Consider the following 25,285-nt stretch of genomic DNA (forward strand, 5'->3'; position numbering starts at 1 on the left):
ATTTGGTGACCATGACTGCTGCTTTTGCTGCTGGGTGGCTTAGGCTGAATTGGGTAGGTAGAAAAGGAAGTGAGGGAGTGAAAGAGCTTTAGTTTTGAGATGACTGCCAGAACTTAAATTGAAAGAGTACGTTACCTTCTTAACATTCAATTAAAAGAATTGAGCAAGAAAAGACACTGAGTGTTTTCTTGCTGAAAGACAAGGCTGAATCCCTCTGTCTTACCTTGGCTGGGACAGGGCTTTCCGGCCTCATGGGGGCAGTTTACCATTTCTGGTAACCTTGTGATGTTTGACACTTTTCATGACAATATTTAATGTAGACCAGCTACCTGCTCACAGATCAACTGCCACAGCTGGTAAAGGCAGTAATTTGATGCCAGCAACCTGGGATTTTTAGCAACAGGATCTGATTGTTGCCAAGGGAATTCTCCCAGAAGTTTCAGACCTGACCCTGCTCCTGGCAGCTTCCTTATTGCCCTGGTGGCTTGTGGGTTCAGTGATCCCAAATGTTGCATTACAAAGCTATTGCCTGTTTTTGCCCTCTTTGTTGATGTGTCTTCCCTTTCCCAGAGGGATATACAGAGAAGGGGGGCAAAATAACCAATGAGGAAAGCTGTATAAGGCATACTGCTGAACTGTAAAAAATTTATTGTATAAACTTTACAAGTCTCCTCCCCAACAGGAGCCTTTGTTATCTCATTTATAACCTAAGTGAGTGAGACTAGATGATCTTTAAGGGCACTTTAATAGCTGCCATTCTTGAGTCCCTATGGGACAAGAGGATCATGTTAGGCAAGGCTGAGACCACAAGAAATCAATGTCACACGTGTCCAGATCCTGCTAAATCAATTGCCAATAGCTCTTTCTTTCATTTTGGTCGTACAACCACTACTTTTTGAGCATTTGTTATGTATTGAATACTGAACCAAAGGCTTTACATGCATTATCTCCTGTCATTCTCACAATAACCTTATGAGGTAGGTACTATACTTACATACATTTTGTGGGTGTAGCAAACTTGAGCTCAGAGAGGTGAAATGATGTATCCAAGGTTGCCTAGCTAGCTAATGGAAGAACTAGGATTTAAGCTCATGTTTAACCTCAAAGCCTATGTGCATAACCACAACACTGAAAACACAACAGCTTGGGAGAATTGAGAAGAGGGAGCAAGGATGCTGACTCTAGGGTCTGGTACTTTCCTCAAGTCAGGGAGGCAGGATGATGACCAAATTTTCCCCTCTCTGCTGCACAGAGGAACTCAATGAAGCTTGGGACCCCTAGAAATGCCATAGCTACAGGACTCAGGCCTGATGAGCTTCCAGCTGAGCACTGGGTGTCACTCGGGCTTTACCTGCTTATCTTCAGGATCTCTCTTCTGGTTACGAACCCTATGCCTATTTTGCTCACTTCCCTATTCTGGTGCTTTGGTTGGTCCTTTGAGCAAGATCCCCGGGGCTAAGGGTGTGACTTCATCACTCCTTTCTCTCTCTTTCCCTCTAGGGTCACATCTCCCAGGAAGATCTCACTTCCCCACAGAAGCTCTTGGCCTGGCCTCCTGCAGTGCCACGCTCCGTGTATTTGACAAGCTGAGTTGGACACTCCATGTGGTAGAGTGTCAGTTTGTCAAATACCCCAAGTGCGGCACATGCTTACCAGCTCCAGGCCAGGGCAGATGGGATATGACGAATGGACTGCCAGCTGGATACAAGGATGCTCACCAAGCACCAAGTTCTCACAAGTTATTTTATGTGACTCTGCAGGAACTGAGGCATTATATCTGAGGACACCAGGGGAAAAGTGTGGCATCTCTGGGAAATACAGCCCTGGGCTGTGTCTACACACACCATGAGAGTGCTGATGGGGGCGCAATAGTCTTGAAAATGTATAAAGCGTCCAGGAATGGAAGTGCTCTTTGATTCATTATTATTTTCTTCCTTCATATTCCCCTCCCAGAGTCTCCTATCTAGGACATCAGAATTCTCACAAAAGCCTAATGGCTTATCTGAGTAAGCAGGGCTTAGAAATTCACTTTCTTGATACTCAGTCTTGCCTTCTAAACACTCCTTGATCTTGCCTACCTCTCCCCTTTTCCACATGTCTTTTCCTCTAGGAACACTTTCTCCATTTATTCCTGTCTATCCAATTCTTCCTTATATTTCCTGGACCAGCTAAAGTCCAGTGTTTCCAGAGACTTTTGAAAGTCAACTTACACTTTTTCCTTCTTCATTCACAAAGCTGTTCTTCCCTGGGCCCTGGTATGTGTGCCTTTCTCTCCTACTGTCTAATAGCACCTCGTAAATCGTCAATGAACTTTTCTAAGGGGTATTCTTGAATTCCCAACTAGATTGTGAGCTTCTGGAAGACAAGGCTATGTCTTTGATTGTTGTCTCCCCTACCACAGCCCAGTACTTTAGTTACAGAAAATAATAAATATTTACTGATTGATTGACTTTCCTCTTGTCCACTAGCTTTAGGTTTGGGGGCCAAATTCTACCCTGGATTTTGAAAAAAAAAATCAAACTGTGAACACCACAATGTTATAGAGCATATGAGGTAGTAGGCAGCATGAAGGATGTTTTCTTCCTGAGAAAGTGTCAAGGGCTGGAGGAAGACGGCAAAATAGCAGACTCAGAGGGCAAATAAATTTTGGTATTACTTGGTCACACAAGGTTATACAGGTGCTTTCTTGTAGGATTTTTCAGAGCCTTTAATAGTCTAATGTTGCATTGAGAATCTCAAAGAGGAAACCATAGAATGAGGCATTTGCCATACCTGTCTGATCATGAATTTTCTTTTCCCCCACAGCCTTCTCCTGTGTCAATGTCCAATGAAGCATGATTTGGGAAACTGTCCTAGAGAAACTTTATACCTTCCCGCTCTTCTGGAGATCTTTTCCTCCTTTCACTCATCTACTTTCCCCAACCAGCCATCTGCCTAAGAAAGGTCCCATGTTATCATCTCATTTTTGTTTAGCCTCTGCAGCTGTGGACTATCTTTATTATATAGGAATTCTTTACTAGCTTGTCCTGTATTTAAAAATGTTCTAAGTTTTGAGGCAAAGATGATCCAGATGCTGCAATAAATATATGCACTGAGGAGTTCACAGGCCTGATTTTTGGTCTCCTTTCTACCACTAACTGTGTTTTTTTTCCTCTCTGAGCTTCATTTTCTCATCTCCAATATGGAAGTATTAGAATCAGTGATCTCTAGGCTCTTTAAGATTAATGACTTTGAGATATCCCTGGGAGTCCTTAGCTCTTATGGAGCAGCGTCCCTGGATGTGTGGCTCCTTTTACCAGTGAAAATGCAACCAGGATTCTCTTCCCAACACCTAAAACTCATTTTTCTATGGGTAGTAGGGAAAGATAATGGGTATTTTCAAAGGCTGTAGGGTCTGGACGCAGAGTTGTTTCATGAAGGAAGTTGGGGTTTCCACTGGGTGGAGGCCCTGTTTCAGAGGCTTGTAAGCACGATGGGGAAGAAAGAGTTGTTCCTTTCACCAACTAGGAGAAGCTAGGGTCTGGAATGAGGAAAATGTTGAGGTTTTTACCCTGGATTTGGCATGTTGGGTGGCGGTGAAGTGGAGGACTCCTTTTTGTTACTTTCGTGTACTATTTTGACTTCTGTAATCTTTGCAAAAGGGGAGCAGCTCCTTGTGAAACATGAGCTGACCTAGGGGCTGCATGGGAACCAGAAGTAGCAACATGGCAGCTTCCTTGAAGAGTGCAGAAGTTGATTTGACATTAATTACATGGAGAAAATAAAACTGTGTCAACCTGGGTCAGAACAGGTCCTCACAGGGGAGCCTGATTTAAAGGTGTAGGAACTTATGTACACATACAAACTCTCTCTCTCTCTCTCTCTCTGTCTCACACACGCACGCACGCACGCACGCACGCACACACACACACTCCTAGCCCTATTCCTCCTTGAAGAGAAAGGCTTTCTTGCTCTTATCCCTACCTCACATTGTAAGAAGGGGCCAGGAGCTAAAGAAGATAACATATGAAAAATGCAACTACCCCCAGGATTTTAAGATTCAAAGAAGTGGAAATCCTTGGGAGTGGTGCATCCGTACTTTGGAAAGAAGGAAATCCCTTCATCTCTGCATTCATAGTCCCCTGAGACAGAAGGACTTTTTCTTTTTTAGGCTTCCAGTTGATGTGGGAAGAATAATCCAGGTGGACCTGGCAGGATGACAGGTTGGGTAATGGAAGCCAGGGGAGTACTGTTTAATCAAGTATTCACTGTTCTCCAGCTGGGCTTACCAGTGGAGTGAAGTAGGAGTGGCATGTGTGGGAAGGGGAAAGACCAAAAAAGCAAAAGTGACATCCATATTCTCGGGCCCCAGCCATCTTAACTAGTCTCACTTTAATTACTTTTAGTAGGTCCTACCATACTGTGAGAGAAGACCAACACGACTGAAGTTGCTGTTATGATTAGATATTTATTCAGCACCAGGAGAGAGTCAGAACATTAGACTTACAGTGTAGGAGCAGAACTGAACCCTGGTCTGTGAAATGACAATTTCAATTAAAAGCTGTCTGGCCCTGAAGAAAGAGAAATGATCCTGGATATAGCTGGTCCTCTGAGCTGGCAGAGCTGAGCCTCCCTCTGGTCTTCTGGTGGCAAGATGCCAAAGTTGAATAGTGTCTGTAGGCATGATGACCAAGTCCTAGTGCTATGGGCATCTTCCCTCTGGTATTTAGAGAGGAGTACCAGAAGCCCCCGGCAGAGATACTAGAAGGGCCCAGAGCCAAATCCAGCAGCTGGCTTACTTGAGATGCATCTGGCAAATTCCAGGGCAAAGCCAGTGACTCCCAGGGGCTCCAGTGTTGGCAGGCGGACACTTTGGGCTATCCAGGAAGAGAGGTAGCAGGGAAGAAGGCCATGCAGAAGGCAAGGACTGATTAGGCAATTATGTCAGCAGATCCTGGCCTAATGGGGCATTTTTAACAGACACTTTTGCCCTCAGTGGTCAGAAACTCATAATCCAGAGGAACTGTGTCCAGCAGGCGGGCGTAGTCACCATTGATCTGGGCGATGATCTGGTACTCCTGTCCTATGCAGGGCTCATCAGAGTAGTTGTTGCCCAGATTCTGGGAAGTTGGCTCATCACTGGAGCAGCCACTTGCGAAGATGGCCACCCTCATGGTTTCTCCAGAGTCGTTGGCCTCTCTGGCATGCGCCCTATGGCCCAAGAGCCCACCACCCATAAGAAGGGACTTGGGGCTGTGGTCCTGGTTTCCCACCCTTCTGCCTCAATTCTTGCCAATTAATTCTCAGGATCCTGCCACCCAGGGATTCTGGAAGCAGAAGGCAGATGGATCTAAATTATCCTTTGTGTTCAGAGGGCCAAAACAACCTCAGAAGGTGCCTGAGAGAGGGAAGACAGCTATGTCCTGACCCTGAAGGCCTCCGGCCTTAGGATTGGGTCTGTGCCACACCCCCCTTCCTCCACATTTCCTGCCAGTAATCAAAATTGAGGGCAGGGACGGGGTCAAAAATGGAAGAGGAGAGACTTTCTTACCTGGCTGCTTCATAGACATGCTCTAGAAAAAAAGGAGGAATCATGTCAGAAGTTTTCATGGCAAGTGGACAAAGGTCAAGCATGGATCCTGGGTACCAGTCAAAAAATGAGGGAAGGGTACAGAGGAGGGGATTTTAATATGTCTCAGCTTTCCAACAACTGGGAGGTATTGGGGAGGTGAATTGAAACACAGAGATGCAAATTTATCAGGTAAAAGAAGGGGAAGCACATTTGGTCACTATCCTTTTTGTCATCTTGGACTCAGGATATTGGGCTGGAGCAGTTTCTCGGTATGGGTTGGGGGAGGGCACTAGAACTGGACTTGCTCTTTACCCAGGAATCTCTCCCAAGGATCCCCAGAGAGTCCTTGTGGGAAACTTGACTGTCAGGCCACATACCAGGAAGAAGGAACTGGATTAGCCTGATGCTGATGGCCGTGACCCAAGACATTCCCAAATGCACTCACCCCCACTATATACCCAGGAAAAACCATGGTATTGGTTACCATTGCCCCCTAGTGTCTGTGGAGGAGGAGTGTCCTATATTCCGTACAGGCTCAAAGGCTTAGGTTGGTGCAAAGACAGATATTTCTTGGTACTGCCCTCTAGGTGCTTATAATTTTTCAGGGATGCAACTGGAAATGCAAGCATTAAATGACAACAAAGTAAACAAGGGAAGCCACAGGACTTCTGCCCTATGGTAGAGCCCTGCATTTTTGTGTCTTACTTGCCCATTGGCCTATGAGCACCTGGACTGCAAGGGTCGTGTCTTTTTCATCTTAATATGCTCAGCACCTGTCACACAATAGATGCTCAGTAATTATGTTAAATTAAATTGATGCTCTGAGGCTGTCTCCCTTATATAGAGATAGGAAAGAGGAATTTTTGGAAATGAGACTAGGTATAAGGAAGTGGTGGGTTGAGAAAATTGGCTAGACCCACATCACAGAGAGCCTTGAATAGAATGCTACATTTTGACCTTTATCCCCTGGGCCATAAGAAGCCATGGAAGGTTTTTGAGAGAGAAACAATTTAATGTGGTTACCGCTTATGCCCAGCCTCATCAAGACTATATGCAAATACTTTCATTTTAGTGCCCCTGGGGTTTGTAGTCATGTGCTATCAAGTTCAGCCTCATGGTGATAGCCATGCTAACTGGCAAAAGCCAGAGCTTATAACAGAAACCTGGGAGAAGGAGATACTCAAGGCTCCCTTCTGGTGATGGAAATCCATCAGATCCATGGTAGTAACCAGGCTATTTGGGAGTAAGAGATACTACAGAGAATAAGACAAATTGATGCTAGGCAAAATGACTAGTGCACTGGGCATTGAGAGACAGCTAGTATTTTTTTCTTTTAGAAACAAGCATCCCAATTTTTTTCCTCCTCGGTTGGTTCATAGTTTTTAAATGGCTCTGACAACTGTGCTGTCATTATGCCACTTCCATGCTTGAAAAATTTGGTAACTTTTAGTGCCCTTGCAAGGCCTAGTGAAGAAAGTCCAAATTATTTAACCTGGCATTTAAGGCCTTCTATAATCAGGAATAAGCTTTCATTTCCCACTGTACTTCCCTGTTGCCCATCTACAGAAATTTTCTTAATTGATGACCCCACTCTCAGTTGTCTTTTAGGCCCTAACAACTATGCTGATGTAGTTCTCTCTTCCTGAAATACTGTCTCCTTACAAATTGTTTTCATCCTCCAAAATGTGGTCTAAGATATTCTTCCTTCTGAAATCCCTTGCTAACTACTCAAGCCTTAAATTACTCTCTTCTCCTCTGGATCCCTTTAACATTAATTGTCTTCTCTAGTTTTTGAGCTCATAGCCTCTATTGCTATGTATTGTTATTGATAAATTCCATGTTTCTACCTTGAATCTCCTAAATAAATTGTGAGCAACTTGACGTCAGGGATTGTGACTTCTCCTTCTCTTGCCTCATTACAAGATGACTCATTAGAAAGATGGCTGTACTTGGCTGAGTACCAAAGACTAGTGCATTTAGTTCCGTAAGTCTTATGCCATTGTTTGCTCGAACATCTGCCTCCCTGCACCCCAACCTTAACTCCCAAACTAGGCTGGGAGCTTCTTGAAGTGCCTAACACAATGCCTGATACAGAATTTAGGCTCAAGTATACTGACAGAAAGAACAAATGAGCCAAAGCCACCTTCTCATATTCATCACTAACCTTGTTGGGATGTCTTCCGACAGAGCATGATATAGGCCATGGTAAAAACCACCATACAGCACAAGGAGATGATGAGGATGATGGCAAAGACAGGCAGGCTCTTTCCTAGAGGGTAAAACGAGATCAAGTGGTATTTGGTTGAAAATAAGGCCAGAAACAAAAACTCTAAGGAACAGCCTAGACTAGGCCAGGCCTTTTTCTTTTTCATTTTCCATATTCTCCTAACCTTCTTAGCTAGCCAGAGAGAAAAAACTCCAGTCCCATGAGAAAGACTTGAGAAAGAGATGTCATGTGTAAACAGGTTCTTCCAGACTCACTGGTGGGCTGATTGGCCTGGGCATTTGAGCTAGTTGTCCATGCTTTCTATAGGGCCAAGACAGAAGGTTTTCACCTTCCCTTAGAAAAAAGAAAATAATATCCTGACTTTCCAGCTTCACCAAAAATGCTACATACCTTATTAAGATTCTGATCAGTTACTTCTAGCCACAAAGATTCTTCCCATCACACTCTCTGGTCAAGTCCCCAGCTTCCTTCTTTCTCAAAACATATTTCCACTGAGCCACTTGAGACACATATTCCCATTATGCCTAAAAGCTGAAAGAATCAACTGGACTTGGCTTCCAGTCCTAGATCTGTTATTTACTTTCTGTATGACTATGGTAGGCAGAATAATGGTCCTCTAAAGATATTCACATCCAAATTCCTGGAACCTGTCAGTATGTTAGTTTACATAGTAAAAAGGAACAGAGATTTGAGAATGCTACATTGTTAGTTTTGAAAATGGAGGAAGGGGGCCATGAGCCAAGGAATGTGGGTAGCTTCTAGAAGCCAGAAAAGAAAGACAAGGAAATTAATTCTTCTCCAAACCCTCCAAAAGGAACACAGCCTTGCTGACTGACATTTTGATTTTAGCTCAGTGATAATTGTGTCAGACTTATTTCCAGAAGTGGAAGATAATATATTTATGCTGTTTTAAGATACTAGGTTTGGGGTAAGTTTTTACAGCAGCCATGGAAAAATGAATACAGTAACCTTAGACAAAACTTTGACTGTCACTAGGCCTTAGTTACCCCATAAGTTCAATGAAAAGATTGGATGATGTCTAAAGCACTTTTAGCTATAATATTCTGAATCTAAGAGGCTAGGTCAGGGGGGATAGAGAGGCGTGAGGAAAGGAACCTCAGTGTACTTAGGATTTGTTGCTGCAACTGGCTTGTTTTCATGAGACTCTAAGATATCGTGTCCTAGGAATCCAGTATTTGTGGTCCTCAGAGTGTCTTGTTGGGACTGAGAGAGCTCAAGTTATAAGCTGGTACAAATCGAAGAAATATTCTCTTTTGAAGAGAGTCAAGCACTAAAAAACTTGGTAGAGAAAATAGGGCACAGACCCAACATCTAAGAACTTAGACTTTGCCCAAGGTTATTTTCTCATTTTTCCAAACCAACTCCCTATGAGGCATTTTCTAACTTCTCTTCTCCCAATAGATGTTCTTCTGGGAGAGGAACGGAGCTATGGAAATCTTGAAGCCAAAGATGGCAATGCAAATGTGGCACATAAAACAAGTTTGAGTGCTGCCCAGGGATAGCCAAAAAACTCTGCAATCAGGAATGGAGAGGTACAAAGAGCATTTGGAAGTCCACTCTCTCAATTATACACAGGCAGAGAATGAGTACCAGGAGTGATAGTTATCAAACTATTTAATTCCAACCAATCACAACATATGCCTACTGTAGACTTGGAGTCTTAGAGATTCTTTGGTATACCTTTTGTTGCATGACCATGGGGGTGGTCTAGAGAGTTCTGAGGAATGGGACAAGGCAGCCCCAGGTAATAATGGAGGGCTCAGGGGTTAAGGGGAGCAGCTAATTATCAATTGGTGTGAGATTGTTCTATTATTTCAACAGTCAATGTAGTCATGTGAAGGCATACCAACTGACTATCAGATGCAGGTGAAACAGAAAACATTTATTTGGGATTTGAATCTCTGAGACCCTGACTTGGGAATTTTCAAGGCTTTGGAGGAATCAGAAATCAGCTTCAAGCGGCTTGAAGAGCCCTGGTTAAGAGCTCAAGCAATGATACTCTGCCATTATCCTTACCTGGTTGAGGTCATGATGTCATAATGTCCCTATCCATATTCTTGCTCAGAATGTTTGGAAAGTATATTACTATGACAACAGAGAACTAAATAAAGGACACATTTATCACTCCCCTTAACCTCACTCTGACTTTGCTCATCCCTGGATCTGTATCTCTCTCTCTACATCCCACCCACTTTACCCATCCTCAGTGCCCTTGACCATTGCTTGGCACATAGCAGGTAATGATTTGCAGAGTTCAATGCTGTAGAACAGTGTGCATAAGGGAAAGTTTTGGTCACAAAGCTTAGAGTCAAGAAGAAAAGATAGAAATCCTGACAATATTCCTACCTGGCCCAGCACTGGTCTCTCCAAGGTAGCCATCCATGTCAGTGGTCCAGTCCCAGGACTGCTTCACTGTAGATGTTGCTATGAATATAGAGAATAGGGTCAGAGATGTCTCTCTTCTATCAAAAAGTTGAGAGATAGGAGATGGTTGCAAAGGTTGGAGTCCTTCTCTGACCATTTGTGCTGTACTTTCCAGGGTGCCTGACCATGTTATCAACCACTAGTACCATGAGATGAGGCATCTTCATTTCTTACTGTTAGGTGTGGGCAATGAGAAGAATTCCCATCGAGGGGAGGTAATGTACCCAAAGTCACACAGCAAGTCAAACTAGGAGCAGAATAGAATTTAGTGTTCTTGTTTTTTGTATTTCCAACGGGAGTATTCTAACTCTCTCTTTCCTTTTGCCTCAGAAGTTTTCACAAAAAAAGAGTATATATTCATCATTGTTACCTTTCTTTTGTTTCCATTCCTTTACTGCTATGTTCTCTCTGAGGAAACAAGTGACTGTTTATTAGCCATTCCATGGCATTGTGATTCCTTCCTTGGCTACCATGACACCATTTTGAACCTCTACTACTTCCTCAGACCCTAGCAAAACTCACCATTCAAGAGGTATGTCATGGTTGTAGGTGCCTCAGTCTTGGTCTTGAGTAGCTTTGAAGAGTCTGCAAGGAAAAGGGAACCGATTGAAGGGACCTGGTACCCTTGGGTGAATAGTTTAATGCCCTAGGGAAATAGGAAGTAAGTAAAGGCCATTCAGGTCCATACTTGGACCTGCCTCAACACTTCTGTCATGATGCTGGTAAGTCCTGTGTTGCTTGTTCATCTTTCATACATGAATCAAGGACAGAGTTTTTAACCCAGGATTAATAGATCTCGAAGGAACCTGTAGCTAGAGTTCAGAGAGTCAGTCAACTTGGATGAGAAAATATATTTTATTTTTACTAACTTCTAACTGAGACCTAGTAATTAATTCTCTTGAGAGAAACTTGGGAAGTATCATAAAGAAGGTGGCAATGGGTGACATCAGTGAAAATGGTGACATAATAACCTCCAGAAATTTACCCTTTAACAACATCAGTGAAATAATGCAAAATTTGACGTAATCAACTTTTTTTTTTTTTTTTAGAATTTTGCAAAATAGCCAAAGGTTTGCAGCACCTTAGACAGGATTTATGGAAGAAAAAAATCCCAGTTTTGGTAAGAACAGCAAGCTTTGCGCTGTTTTAACTTCTCCTAGCCCCCTTACCCCTTCTACCTCAGAGGTAATCTTGAACATACAACCCCATTTCAGGTGCTGGAGTGAGCCCAACAAACTTCATTTTTGAATAATTGCCATTATTTGGCCTGTCTGGTGGTTCCCTGAAAGACCTGACTCAAAAGACTTGTTTTATTGGTCACCCAGTGCTAAGAGCCTCTCCCCAGGGATGGGGTAGCATTTGTCACACAGCTGCCTGAGGCAATGGATAATAGGTGAGAAAACAAAAAAACTAACCAAAATAGCCTTAAAAATGGTTGAGGAATAAGATTTCCATAGGGATTTTGAAGAGTTCTGACACAGTTCTGGGAAACTAGGAGGCCACACACAAGCACAGGGCCGTGTACCTGCTCAGAAAAGACATGAGAAAACCATAAGCTCCTCCCTCTTGCTAGCAGAGGAAACAGCATGCTCCTTTTTAGATGTGGCGAAACATATTAGTAGATAAGTCTGGATGGGTAGGCTGAAAACAGACTAAAAGGGTTTGGGCTTTGTTCTTTGGTTGGAAGGCTCCATGGGGTGTAACAGAAGGTTACACCTTTTGAGAAAGGAAGCAAAAATTGTTCAGTCTATTTTTTTTTGGAAATAATTCTGACAACAGTGTGGTAGGACTTTCAAAGGTAAGGCAATAGCATATTTTCCCCATTCATTAACAAATACAGTATTCATCTAGTGTCTAGTGTCTTCTTTGTGCCAGATACTTTGCTGGTCTCTGAAAAACAGCAATGAAGTAGACAGGTAGAATTCTGCACTCTTGAATTTTATAATCTAGTGACATAAAATATATACTCAATAAATATTGAATAAGTTGATGATTTCGTAAGAATGTATGAACATGGGGAGAACATTTAGAAGATGATTGAAATTGTTTTTTAAAAAAGAATATGAGACCATGAGGGTATAGGAAGAGAAAGAAAGAGCCTAATAAGGTATCTGATTCAGTAGGTGAATTCACAGCACTTGGTAATCTTGATGATTATTTGACGATGCGAGGTAAAAGAGAAGGAGGAGTCAAAGGTACTGCTGTGTTTTCTAACAGGTTTGAGGAACAGGTTTGGTGAGTAAAAGGTACATTCAGTTTTGAACAAGCTGAAATTAGAAATGAAGCTGTCCAGAAGGTAACCAGACACTGGGATCTAGCAGTCAGGAAAAAAAAATTACAGATAATATTATGGTTGGAGAGTCATCAGACTACAGGTGATATTTGAAGCCACAGACGTAAATAAAATCTCCTGATAATATAGAAATACATGCAGAGATGAATAAGAATTGATTCTTTGAGAACATTTACAATTAAGGAGTGAATGAAAAAAGAGCCAGCAAGGGTGTCTCAGAAGGATCATTCAGGAAGGTCTTAGAAGAACCAAGATAAGTTGGTGTCATCGATAGCAGTGATTAAAAGAATATTGAGGTGGAAGAAATGGCCAACAGGATCCACTGCTACACAGATGTTGAGGAGGAAAAGTATGAATGGAGAGGTCTTGGGATTTGGTGATATGGAGGTTAATGATGACCCCAAATTACAAAGTTGTGTTGTGGTGAATGAATTGAGAGTTTCAGCTGGTGGAAGCTACCTTCGTGAGAAGGTTGGTAGTGACCATAGGAGAGATGAGGTGGCAGATGGAGAGAAAGATTTTTGAAAAATAATATATATATATATGTATTAGGCTTGCATACTGACATATATACATATATTATACATGCATATATATTTGGCTTAGGTAGACGATAAAGGGTATTGCAGGGCATTGGAGTAGCTGATGTTAAGAGTTCAGGAGGAGGGGCTTGTTGTGGAGAGGAGCAAAGCATACCTTACTCTGAGCCAAGAGGAAATGGATAGGGAAATATCAAGGCAGAGAGGAGGGTAGTTGATAAAATTCACATCTGAAGAGGGCCTGGACCTTCTTACAGAGGAAGGAAGTTACCTTATCTTTTAGGAGCAAGGCTGGGGGCCTGAAATAAGGTAGAAATGTTCTGAAAAGCTGCTATGAGGAATGAGACAAAGATAAGCAAATAGACACACGGCATGGGGTCAGGCAGTAGATATCGCAGAGCATAAAATTAAAGTGGAGTCAATTCATATCTGTGTTTTGTTTTGTTTGTCAGCAAAGCTCAGCAGTCCAAGAACATGAGCAAAAGCAGGGCCTCCAGAGTCATTCTAGAACTAAAGAACAGTGCAGGGTGAGGTGGAAGGGTGAAAGGGCTGAGAGTTCCGTAGGGCAGAGGTGAAACAGGGGGTCAGACTCAGGGGACAAGGTTGGGTGGAGAGGGAGGCAGGTAGAGGTAGCCAGGAAAGATTACCTTGGCTCACAGAGCAGGGAAGAGTGGAAGGTTGAGAATAACTTCCCTGAGCCTCAGTTTTCCTATCTACCAGTAGGGGGCAATGGCGAGCACTGCTTAACAGCACTGTAATAAGCATTGACTGTGAGAAGGAATAAACAGGAGGGTTTACTGTGAGCAAGTTCTTGCCTAGATGGTCTGAGAAGTAACTCACAGAAAGGCAAGAATGTTCAATTAGTCTCTTTATGAAGTATACATTCTTGGGCTTTCTGGTCATGCCCTGCCCTCTCTGCTTGACCAGACTGTCAGCTCTTAGAGAACTGGGACACTGTTCATATAACTTTCAGGGCGGACCACTCTTGTTCCTCCCAAAACTAACAAACCATGATCTACAGCACACACATCGTCACTACAGCTTAACTTTGGGAAACAAATTCCTCCAGGCAAACACAAGAGTCTCAAACCAACATCAGTCTCCTAGCCCAAATGGTAATAAGCCATTTGGGCTAGGTTTACGCCCTCTCCTTACACAGAACTATCCTCAGAAGACAATAATTTTCAGATGGTTCTGAGGGCAATTCCCTAAAATCAGTTAGTTTCCAACATGTTTTGGGCAATGGTAACCTTGTTGGGGTGTCTTTCTTTCCAAGGAGATCTCTTGAAAGCTAAGAAAACTCATCTGGACATATCACTGCTGGACTCTTCATTTAAGCCTCAGCTTACAGTCTTTATATGCATAGTTAGTAGTGCTCCCAGGACAGTGCTGTAAGAAATAGTCAGATCTTGATTAACAAGAGCCCATCTTCAAGGATACTTCAACCAGAACTTGTATTTGGGTTTACAATGAAGTGGGGGAGGGAAGTTAAAAGAAAGCATGTAGATATATTAGATCAAGCCTAATCAAACAAGCAAAACAATAACCAAACAAACAGAACACACAAACAAAAAACAACAGCTTTCAAAGGGTGCCCAGGATCTGATATAGATTCAACCATGAGAAACAATCAGACACAGTAGGAAGAGCATGAAATCTGAGTACAAATCCAGATTTATACTTCCTTGCTGTGAGACCATGGGCAAGTAGATTCCCCTTTCTGACTCTGTTTCCTCTTCTGTAAAGTAAGAGTAATGATAACTATCTCATGCGACAGTTGTGGGGATTCAATGAGAAAATGTGTGTCAAGTTATTGTACTTTGTATCTGGCAAATACAATGTGCTAGTAAATCTCTCTTTCCTTTACCATCTTTATCTACTTAACTTATGGCATGATAGGCAATGTCTCTATCCCTGTTGTCCCCAGTCCAAGTTTTTTTTCTTTGTGATTGTACAACCATTGCCTGCTTGGGATCCTACTCTCCCAATTCTTCTTTTGCATAAGGGCACCTTTTGAGGTATCTTTGGTTCAAGCTTGTGTGTTAAGATGCTCACCAGGAAAGAGGGCCGCTCACCTTTGACCACAAACTTCACGATGTCGCTGTGCTGCTCAGAGCCAACCTGGCCCTTGGCAGTGCAGAAATAGGAGCCCGAGTCGGCTACCACCGCAGGCTTGAAGAGTAAGGTACTTAGGGTTGCTACTTTGATGGGTTCCTGGTTATTAGTCTGTTGCTTATACCAAATATAACTGATGGGAGGAGAACCCCGAGCCTGGCATTGAAGGCTAATCCTCATTCCCTGGGGCACTGTGAAGCCATAACCGCTGCCAGTTGTCACTGTGGGCTTGGAGACAGAGACTGCAAAGAAAAGACAAGACAGGAAACTCTGGGCAGTCATAAGGATATGGGACCACAAGGCTGAATCATTCTTGTTGGGCGTAAGGGCATGCATATATCTGCAACTGGAACTAAAGGGGGGTTCTGACTTTGGAGGAAATAGGAAGGAAAGGGCAATACAAATAAAATGGCTTCCTTTGAAGGTAGGTACTTTTTGGTATTACCTGGGGTTTTGGAATACTTGGAAGTAAAAATCAACTGACCTTTAAAAATAATGTAGTTTGTTCTGGGGCTCAAGTAGAGCTTTTGATTACCTGCAGTTGTGGATTATCAGGGCCAGACCTTTGTAAAATTGTCCAGCAAGCAAACTTATCCTGGCTAACCTCTGCCTCCCTTTCCCCAGAGCTTCTCTATCAGCATCTATCTACACATTAAATATACTCATTTTTGAGTTGTAAAGCCCAGAGCCCAAGGAGGGTAACTAGTCTATGGATACTGGCATTTCTGGGACACTCGAAGGGATAGAGATTTGCAGGTCAGGAACCCTTCCCAGCACTTCCTAAATTTAACCATGGGAGGGCTGACCCTAATAATCCTCTGCCTGTCCACTTCCTCTGATAAGCACATATACCTGTGGAGAGCCTCTGTATAAACAAAGGCCTCTGGATTTTTCAGGCGTTTCTAGAATTACATCCACTATTGATTCATTGATTATCAGTGCTTTCCTACCCCCATAGTGACTCACGTTTCTGGACACGGAGCTCAGTAATCTTATCTCTCACGACTTGGTTGCCATCAGGAGTCTGCCAGGTGACTTCACACGTGTAGTGGCTCCGGTCATCCATCTCCAGGGTGCTCAATTGGAGGGATACATCTCCTGGAACCTTGTGGTTCACATGCAGGCGGCCCTGGTACTTTGCCTGCTGGATATGGTCTCCAGAAGAGTCACGTAGAAAGATGGTGACAGGGTCTGAGCCACGTTGTACCAGCCACTTCACCAAGACTTGGGTGTAGCCTTGCAGTGGGTCATAGGTGCAGGGAAGATTCACATCCCCTTTCCAAGGTCCTGTTACACTCTCTGGCACTTCCAGGATGGGACGGCCTGAAGAGGTGGAACAGAGGAAAGAAGCAAACGTAGATGGCATACCTACTTGGCAACTAAGGTGACAGTGACAAACCTCAAAAGGTTTCTGAGAAACGCCACTCAACTTTCTTTCTATCACACTTTTGTGTACCTGTGCCCTTTTGCTCTTTGCCAGCCTTCTCGTCAATCAGAACCAGTCTTCAGAATGAAAGCCTTTAACATTGTTTAGATCTTGTGAGTTTCAAGTCCTTTTTATGTTACTGTCTTGCTATGAAGGTGATCCTATGTAAGTCACCTTCTTACCGTGGAAGATTCATTTACTTCATCTATAATGTGGAGAGTTTGGGTGGTAGGTGCTCTAGATATTCTATCAACTCTGTCATTCTGCAAATCCATGAAAAAATTTTCTTTTCACATTTTCCAAAAGACATGTGGAAGCAAAAATGCTAAGCATTTGGGTCTGGACTATTTCATTTTGTGTAAATTTGCACCTGGAGAAACGTGGAGGCTTTTGAGATCAGCAAGAAAGGGCCCTCTGCCCTGTTATCTTCTCTTGTTCCCTTAGAAATCCTCAGTGAGTGGGGTCCCAACCCTAAGCTGTTCTCTGGAAGACAGGCAAAAGGAAATACTGAGGGTGGAACCAAGTGTGAGGAAGAAGTCTGGATACACATTCCTGTTTAACAAAATCATTAGTTGTTGTTAAATTCAAAACCTGCACTTTGTAAACCTGACTTTTTTTCTGATTTCTTTTGTTTATTTTCCTTTTGGTTTCTCTTAGTTCTTAGCAAGGATACATAGGAAAATTTCATCTTGAGGGGGAAAAGATTGCATCCATTTTTGGTCTAAAGAGGAAAAGTTTCTGAGTGAAATCCTGAAGCTGGCTGTAGTAGGGGTGGTGATAGAAGCAATGGGAGATTGCTCCTTGGCGTGCTTGAGAAGGAAACCCTTGGGGATGGGGGTGGGGGTGGGGGAAGGAGGTGGGGATGTTGAAACAGCCATTGCCTCCCATCAGAATTTTCCATCCATAAGCTCTTATTTAGAAGATTTTTTGTTTTATTTAGCTGGGGCCAGGAGTGTGGGGTGGGTATATTTAGGCAATATATTCATGTCTCTCCTAAGAGAGGTGGTTTCAAAGATATGAGGTATTCCTGAATAAAAGTATTTTATTGAGCCTAGAAATCCCAGTATTCAGTCAAGCGGATGGAAGATGACATCTTTTGGATGGGTTGAGTATACACGTTCTAACTCCCAGAATGTACTGTCCAGCATCAGGACTTCTGTTAATAGAGATACTAAAATCAAGCCTCTAGCCTGTGCCCTCACCAGGGACTCTTAGAACATCAATAGCATATTTTAGTCAAAAAAAGCCCTTGAGTAGAAAAGAATAAATAACATAAGTCCATGTTGCTAGATCCACTACATACTCTCTGGAATGCTTCGAATTTGGCAGAGAGCAGAACTCAGACCTACGAATGGGAATACAAGAGGGGCAGATTTTGGTTTGCTCTATTTTCCTAATTCTATTTCTTTTTATGTTATTCTTGTCTGCCTTTCATATCGCAGAACAGATGGTTTGCCTTAAAATGAACTTTGTGATTAATCAGAGCTGTCTATGGATGGATTAAACTGTCTGGGGGAAGTTCTAGGCTTTGTTTGGGTCTTAGCATTGCTCTTTAAGGTCCCTTCTAATCTTAGGTGGTCCAGTGTTAATAGGCTATAACAAAAATAGAAGTTATATAATTATATGTTCCAGCTGGTGATGAATTTGCACCAGGTAGTGGGTTTCACTGTGCCATAGATAGTTCACACCTCCATGTGATTGCAGATACAGCTTTTCATTATCATGGACACACATGCCCATACATATTTTTGGCCACATGCAAGCACAAACATACCATGCTTAAACCCCATGAAAACTATCTGAGCCTCTTGGTTTAATAGGCTGTTTCCCATTAATCTTCCTCTGGAGTTTCCCAATGTCCCTCCTCTTCTCTGAAAAGCATTCTCACATTCCCCTCTTGGGCAACAAAGCAGCATTCTGCTGTGAGTTGAAAATGCCTTTGTCTATGCGTATGCAGGTCTTCCTTCTGACCTTAGGGGAGCTGCAAGGCCTGGCTTGTGTTTTTCCTCCCTGGGAATTTGCTGGAAATTCTCACAAAGCTCAGTCTGGCCTATCAAGAAAATTGCTAGATAGTCTCAATTTCTCAGTTTTGAAAATCACTTCTGGAAGTAGGTCAGGCTTAACTCTTCCATCCCAGAATGAATAGGACAGAGTTAGTAACTAGACTTCCCAAAATGGCATGTTTTTCCCCCTTTTACTTTTTTTTTCCTCTCCCTTCTTCCTCCTTTATTTCTTCCACTCATTGTTCCATTATGCTTCCGTTCCTTTTTTGTTCCTTCTCCTTTTTCTTATTCTTATCTCCTCTTCCTCCTCCTGCTTCATTAGTTGCATAAAGAGACTGGATTATAGGTACAGGACATCACAAGAAAAATGACATTGTACTATTCCTCATGTTCTCTGATCTCCAAAGTGAAGTAAACCACAATACCACAGACTTGTACCTTCTACCCTTCCTTGTAGTTCCCCTAGAATCAAGTAGGAGCCCCTAATGAGAGCAGGAGGGTAATGAAGGACTGTATGATGTAGTAGGAATAACACTGATCTAAGCGCAAGGTCTGCCTTACCACATATCTCTCTGTGTGACCTTGGGTAAATTACTTAACCTATCTGAACTTCGAGTCATTATCAGTAAAGTGGAAGTAATAATAAAGGAAGTAATATTATAATATAATAAATATATAATATAATATATTTATAATATATATATTTATAATATTTTAATAATATAATATATATAATATAATATATAATATGATATATTAATATTATATTATAATTATAATTATATAATATATATTATATAATTATAATATATTAATAATATATAATATAATATATTAGACTATATATTATATTATATATAATATAATATAATATAAAATATGATATAATATATTATATATTATATTATATTATATTATATTATATTATATAATATATAATATAATATAATATAATATATAATATAATATATTATAATATATAATTATAATATATAATATATAATATAATAATATAATATAATATATAATATAATATAATATATTATATTATATAATATAATATATTATATAATATAATATAATATATAATATATATTATATAATAATAATGTAATATAATATGTTTATAATATATTATATTGTATTATATATTTATATATTTATTATATTATAATATTACTTCCTTTATTATTACTTCCACTTTACTGATAATTACTTATATATAATATGTAATAATTATATAATTATTACTGATAATTACTTATATATAATATATAACATTATATTATATTATACTTATTACTGATTATATATATTACTTATATATTACTTATTACTGATATATACTTATTACTGATATATATAAGTATATATACTTATCAGTAATAAGTATAATTATTACTGATAATTACTTATATATAATATTATATATAATATAATATAATATATAATATAATATATTATATTGTATTATATATAATATATTATAATTAATATAATATAATATATAAAATAAAATATAATATAATATATAATATAATATAAAATAAAATGTAATATAATATATATAATATAATCTATAATATAATATAATATATAATATAATATATAATATAATATAATATAATATAATATCTATAATATATAATATAATATAATATAATATAATATATTATATAATATATTATATATGTAATATAATATAAATTATATAATATATAATATAATATATTTTATATAATATAATATATAATATATAATGTAATATAATATATTATATATTATAATATATAATATATTATATAATATAATATTATATATAATATAATATATTATATAATATAATGTTATATATAATATATAATATAATATATAATATAATATTATATATAATATATAATATAATATATAATATAATATTATATATAATATATAATATAATATATAATATAATATTATATATAATATATAATATAATATATAATATAATATTATATATAATATATAATATAATATATAATATAATATTATATATAATATATAATATAATATATAATATAATATTATATATAATATATAATATAATATATAATATAATATTATATATAATATATAATATAATATATAATATAATATTATATATAATATATAATATAATATATAATATAATATTATATATAATATATAATATAATATATAATATAATATTATATATAATATATAATATAATATATAATATAATATTATATATAATATACTATATAATATAATATAATATATTATATATAATATACTATATAATATAATATATTGTATATAATATACTATATAATATAATATATTGTATATAATATACTATATAATATAATATATTATATATAATATAATATACTATATAATATAATATATATAATATAATATACTATATAATATAATATATTATATATAATATAATATATAATATAATATATTATATATAATATAATATATAATATAATATATTATATATAATATAATATATAATATAATATAATATATATAATATAATATATAATATAATATAATATATATAATATAATATATAATATATTATATAATATAATATAATATAATATAACATATTCTATTATATTATATAATAGAATATAACATATTATATAATATAATATATCATATTATATAATATAATATAATATAATATTATATATAATGTAATATAATATAATATTATATATAATGTAATATAATATATAATATAATATTATATATAATGTAATATAATATATTATATAATGTAATATTATATATAATATAATATTATATAATATATTATATTATATAATATTATATTATATTATATATAATATATTATATTTATGTAATATAATATAATATATTTATATAATATAATATAATATATTTATATAATATAATAAAGGAAGTAATAATAAAGTATCTATGGAGGATAATTGTGAAGGTTAAATGAGTTTATACATGTGAAAGCACCTAGCATATGGCTGGCATTCAGTGGGTGCTGGATAAACGTCAGTCTTGTCCCATGCCCGAAGTGAAACTTCTTGTATTTGTCTTAAATTATTCCTATCCTATAGCAGTCTTCAATATGTCATTTCCTGGATAAACAGGTTCATTAGGTTGGAACATTGTCAGCTCTTTAATATTGACATGAAGGAGAAGTCACCACATGGTAAGGTAAGGAACCACTCTCTCCTGTCTGATATAATCTACTGAGTTATGGGCAGGTACTAAGTTGTCTGTGGGTTGTAGCGCAGCCAGAGAGGGCACAGCAGCCTGTGCCTCCAATAACAGGGCTGTCTTGGCAACCAATGTAAAATGTTGGCCAAATTAAGCAATACTCCTGATTTTCCTGGTAGATTGAGTATGAAAAATCCATTTCAGGAAACCCCCCACCTCGTGGCGGAACACTGTGCCCACTATGAATACCTCAAAACCACCAAATGGCAAGCCACTTGGTATAACAGGGGTTGAGGTACCAAAGAGGATGGAATTTGGAGCCTTCTGGTATGGCATAGCTGGAAGAGCTTTTAGAAATCACTTAGTTGCATTACCTTATGGTACATATGGGTAAGCTGAAGCCCAGAGATAGGAAGATGCTTACTCAAAGTCACATGGATAGCAAGGTCAAAGCTAAGTCTGGAGGCCTAGAATACAGGTTTTCAGAAGCTACACTGCTTTCTTACCTTCTTAACTTATTAAACCGTCAGTCAAAATTGAAACCAGCAACCTCTTACCTGGGCCTACCTGACATGGCTTCTGGATGTTATCCTAGGGTTAGATATTATCCCATGATTGTCTGAAAATAAATGCCCCCATCTGCCAGCTGCTTTCTGAAAAATCTTTCCCATAATTCCAGAGCCTTCCTCTCCTCCCTCAGGAAATGTTTGGATTTCCTTCAAATATTGGCCTTCCTCAGGAGAAAGACCAGGGCTGGATATTGACTTAAGGAGCTTTGTTGAAGGAGGATTTGGCTTGAGAAAGAGGGAACAGTATTGAGCTTAATGTGGTCCTGAGACCCAGCCTTATAAAAGCAAATGTCTGATGCCTGTGTAATGGCACTGAAGAAAAGAAAGGTTGAATTTACTAGGTGTGTGCTCCTTTATAAGACCCATTCTAGGTCTCTTTCTGAATCCCCTTCCTCCCATCATCACAAAGAGGGTGACATTTTCCATGTCTCTATCCCATTCCCCCACGTGACTGGCTTCTCTCCCTTTCCTGGAATGCCTCCTGGATGGAGGATTAACTTATATAATAGATGTTTATAAAATGTTTCTGAAATGTTTAAAATGTATATAAAATGTGAATATTAGAAATTTTTTAAATTTTGATTATCTTGACATATCTCTTAGCCCCACAGGAAGAAGCTAGCAGCTTACTCTGGCCCCTACAGGCTTTTTAGCAGTGAAGCTGCAGTCCCACAGAGCTGTCCAGCTGAGAAACCCCTTTAAGACCAGTCAAGTCAACCTCCTCACTGTACAGATGGGCTAGGAACAATGAGGTCCAGGGAGAGGGAAGGTATTATTTGCAGCTCAGCATAACCTGAGCCTCAGGTCTATAGTATAAGATCCTGTGTACAAATGGAAGGCCTGCTTCCAGGTCTGGAAAAGCTCATAGGCTGGGGAAGGAACAAGACACTTGAGTGCTCTCTCTTTCTCTCACACACACACATGAATGCACACACACATACACACACAGAAACACAGGATTTAAATTTAACATTTCTAAAATGCTCCCTCAAGCCCCAGGCTTAAGCCCTAGCTCAAACCAACAGACTTGGAGAAGGTAGAGAGATACATTATAAAACCTGCTAGAGAATGGAAATGTGGCAGTTATAGAAAGAAAAATGTTTTTTTCAGGAGCATTAACTCTGCCACTAATGCTCTTTAGCTTGGGGGCAAATTATTTTTTCTCTTGGTTGACTTAATTCAGAGTCTTTTCTAACTCTGAGGTTCCAGAGTGTGATGGGTCACAGAGCCCCAGGATAGGGTAACCTAATCAGAGTCAGCTATGGAAAGCTGGATTCTTTCTGACCTCACAAGTGACACCAAGCTAACACCTATCCAGCCTTTTTCTCTAGGGATAATAGGGAAGCAGTAAAAACCCCCTTTACCCTATATTGGATCTCACTTAGCTGTTACCCAGGTTGAGTTTCCTGAAAATCCATCTCACTTCTCAGGATTGTAGATGAAGATAGAGCTTCCCAAACTCCAAGGAAATAATGCCACTATGGAATAGTCCATCCTCCTTTGGGATTTGTGTCCAGCCCATAAATAGCCCAGACAAATTGAGCCATGTCTATAGGGAAGTGAGTTAGCCCAGGAATGGGTAAGAAACCAAGTCCTATGAAGACCAGTTGAAAAAGCTGGGGCTGTTCAGCTTGGAGGAGAGAAGAGTCAAGGAGACATAGTACTTGTCCTCAGGCCTTTGAAGGGCTATCACAGGGCAAGGAAGCATCTATGTTCTGTGTAGCCCCAAGAAGCAAAGCTGGGGTTTTTGGATGGAAGTCAGAGGGAACTAGATTTAGTTCAACACAAATAAGAACTTTCTAACAGTTGGAGCTGCTCCTGGATAGACTAGATGGTCTGGGGAGGTAGTGAACAGTGAAATCTCAATCACTACTGGATGTTTCTGAGCACTTATTCATGACAATGAAGAGTGGTATAGGTTACTTCTGTAGTCCTATCCAACTCTTAGAAAACACTGCTTCTTCGGGGGCTGTATATTTTAACAGAGACCAAAGCTTGGAAGCAGAGTGGTTAAGTCCAATTGTAGAATTTTAGATGAGAGACAGCAGATGGAGGAAAGATTCAGATGTCATTGGGAACTTCTTGATGCCCCTGAGATACAAGCCCTAGAAAATAATGCAGATGTTTTCCAAGAGAAAAATCCTTTTTCAATTTCTGCCCAAACTTGCCTTCTGGCTTCTTCAGCAGCCTTCAACTACGTCCATCCATTTTGCTCAAGGCTGAGAGAGCCTGCAGAGTTTGGCTGAGAAAACTCACCTGCCCAGTAGGAATAGGCTTTTCTTAGTAGACATTAAACACCAACCCTCTAGCCTTTTGCCTAAGCCAGCAGTGGCAGCCAGGCCCCCCTTTCTGCCTTACCATAAGTGTCCACTGTTAGGTGCCCCAGGAGTAGCAGGCCCAGTAAGATCCCCATCACAGCCAGAGCTACTTCTGTCCTTTCTTCCAGCCTCCTGCTACCAAAGAGGCTCAAACTTCTGGTGGCCGCCAGCGTCTGTGCCTGCTTACTTCCCTTCCTTCCCTATATCTCTCACTCAAACTCCTAGTCCCATCACACATTCCCCTTCCTTCCCTATTTCAGTACAGGTCATGTGGGGTGCCCCCCTTCCCCCACCTCCCTGGGGTTGGAGGTTCCAGGATGAGTGAAGCAATTCTTCCCCCTGCTAGGGTATTGACTTGACTTTCCTTGGAGCCAATGGGGCTTTCTGGTCTTTGATCTCCTAGGCTGTATTTATTTTGAGTCTCCTCCACAAGATTCAGAGGTTGTGGGGGCGACCTTTGGGATGAGTCTTCCCACTCCAGTATGGCGGTGTTTTCCTTTGTGGTGAGCCCAGGGAGAAGAGATCAACTTTGCTGATCTACCCAATTTTCATTAGTTGTACTGTTAACCCTTGCCTGTGCAGCCTA

General features: G+C 39.4%; 1 protein-coding gene and 1 non-coding gene across 4 annotated transcripts; one reads left to right on the plus strand and one right to left on the minus strand.

Annotated features, from left to right (window-relative positions):
* The first annotated feature begins 1,546 nt into the window (after nucleotides 1–1,546).
* MIR223 (microRNA mir-223) lies at nucleotides 1,547–1,656 on the plus strand. Its single transcript, NR_106259.1, has one exon. It is a non-coding gene; the product is annotated as a microRNA mir-223 (primary transcript).
* Nucleotides 1,657–4,427: 2,771 nt separating this feature from the next.
* On the minus strand, nucleotides 4,428–24,895 carry VSIG4 (V-set and immunoglobulin domain containing 4). 3 transcript variants are annotated; one of them, XM_004064290.3, is made up of 8 exons: nucleotides 24,740–24,895; nucleotides 16,137–16,493; nucleotides 15,131–15,412; nucleotides 10,746–10,808; nucleotides 10,146–10,223; nucleotides 7,716–7,820; nucleotides 5,531–5,552; nucleotides 4,428–5,190 (listed from the first exon to the last, which is right to left on the minus strand). In XM_004064290.3, exons 1-8 carry the CDS (start codon nucleotides 24,792–24,794, stop codon nucleotides 4,953–4,955), a joined length of 1,200 nt encoding a protein of 399 aa, XP_004064338.2. In that variant the 5' UTR covers nucleotides 24,795–24,895; the 3' UTR covers nucleotides 4,428–4,952. The 3 variants fall into 3 exon arrangements, with proteins under 3 accessions (XP_004064338.2, XP_018875286.1, XP_018875288.1); XM_019019741.2 differs by having other exon boundaries at nucleotides 4,428–4,856; nucleotides 24,740–24,886; XM_019019743.3 differs by having other exon boundaries at nucleotides 5,098–5,306; nucleotides 24,740–24,886.
* Between the last annotated feature and the right edge of the window lie 390 nt (nucleotides 24,896–25,285).

Source organism: Gorilla gorilla, chromosome X (genome assembly GCF_029281585.2).
Source record: "Gorilla gorilla gorilla isolate KB3781 chromosome X, NHGRI_mGorGor1-v2.1_pri, whole genome shotgun sequence".
In the NCBI taxonomy this organism is placed as follows: domain Eukaryota; kingdom Metazoa; phylum Chordata; class Mammalia; order Primates; family Hominidae; genus Gorilla; species Gorilla gorilla.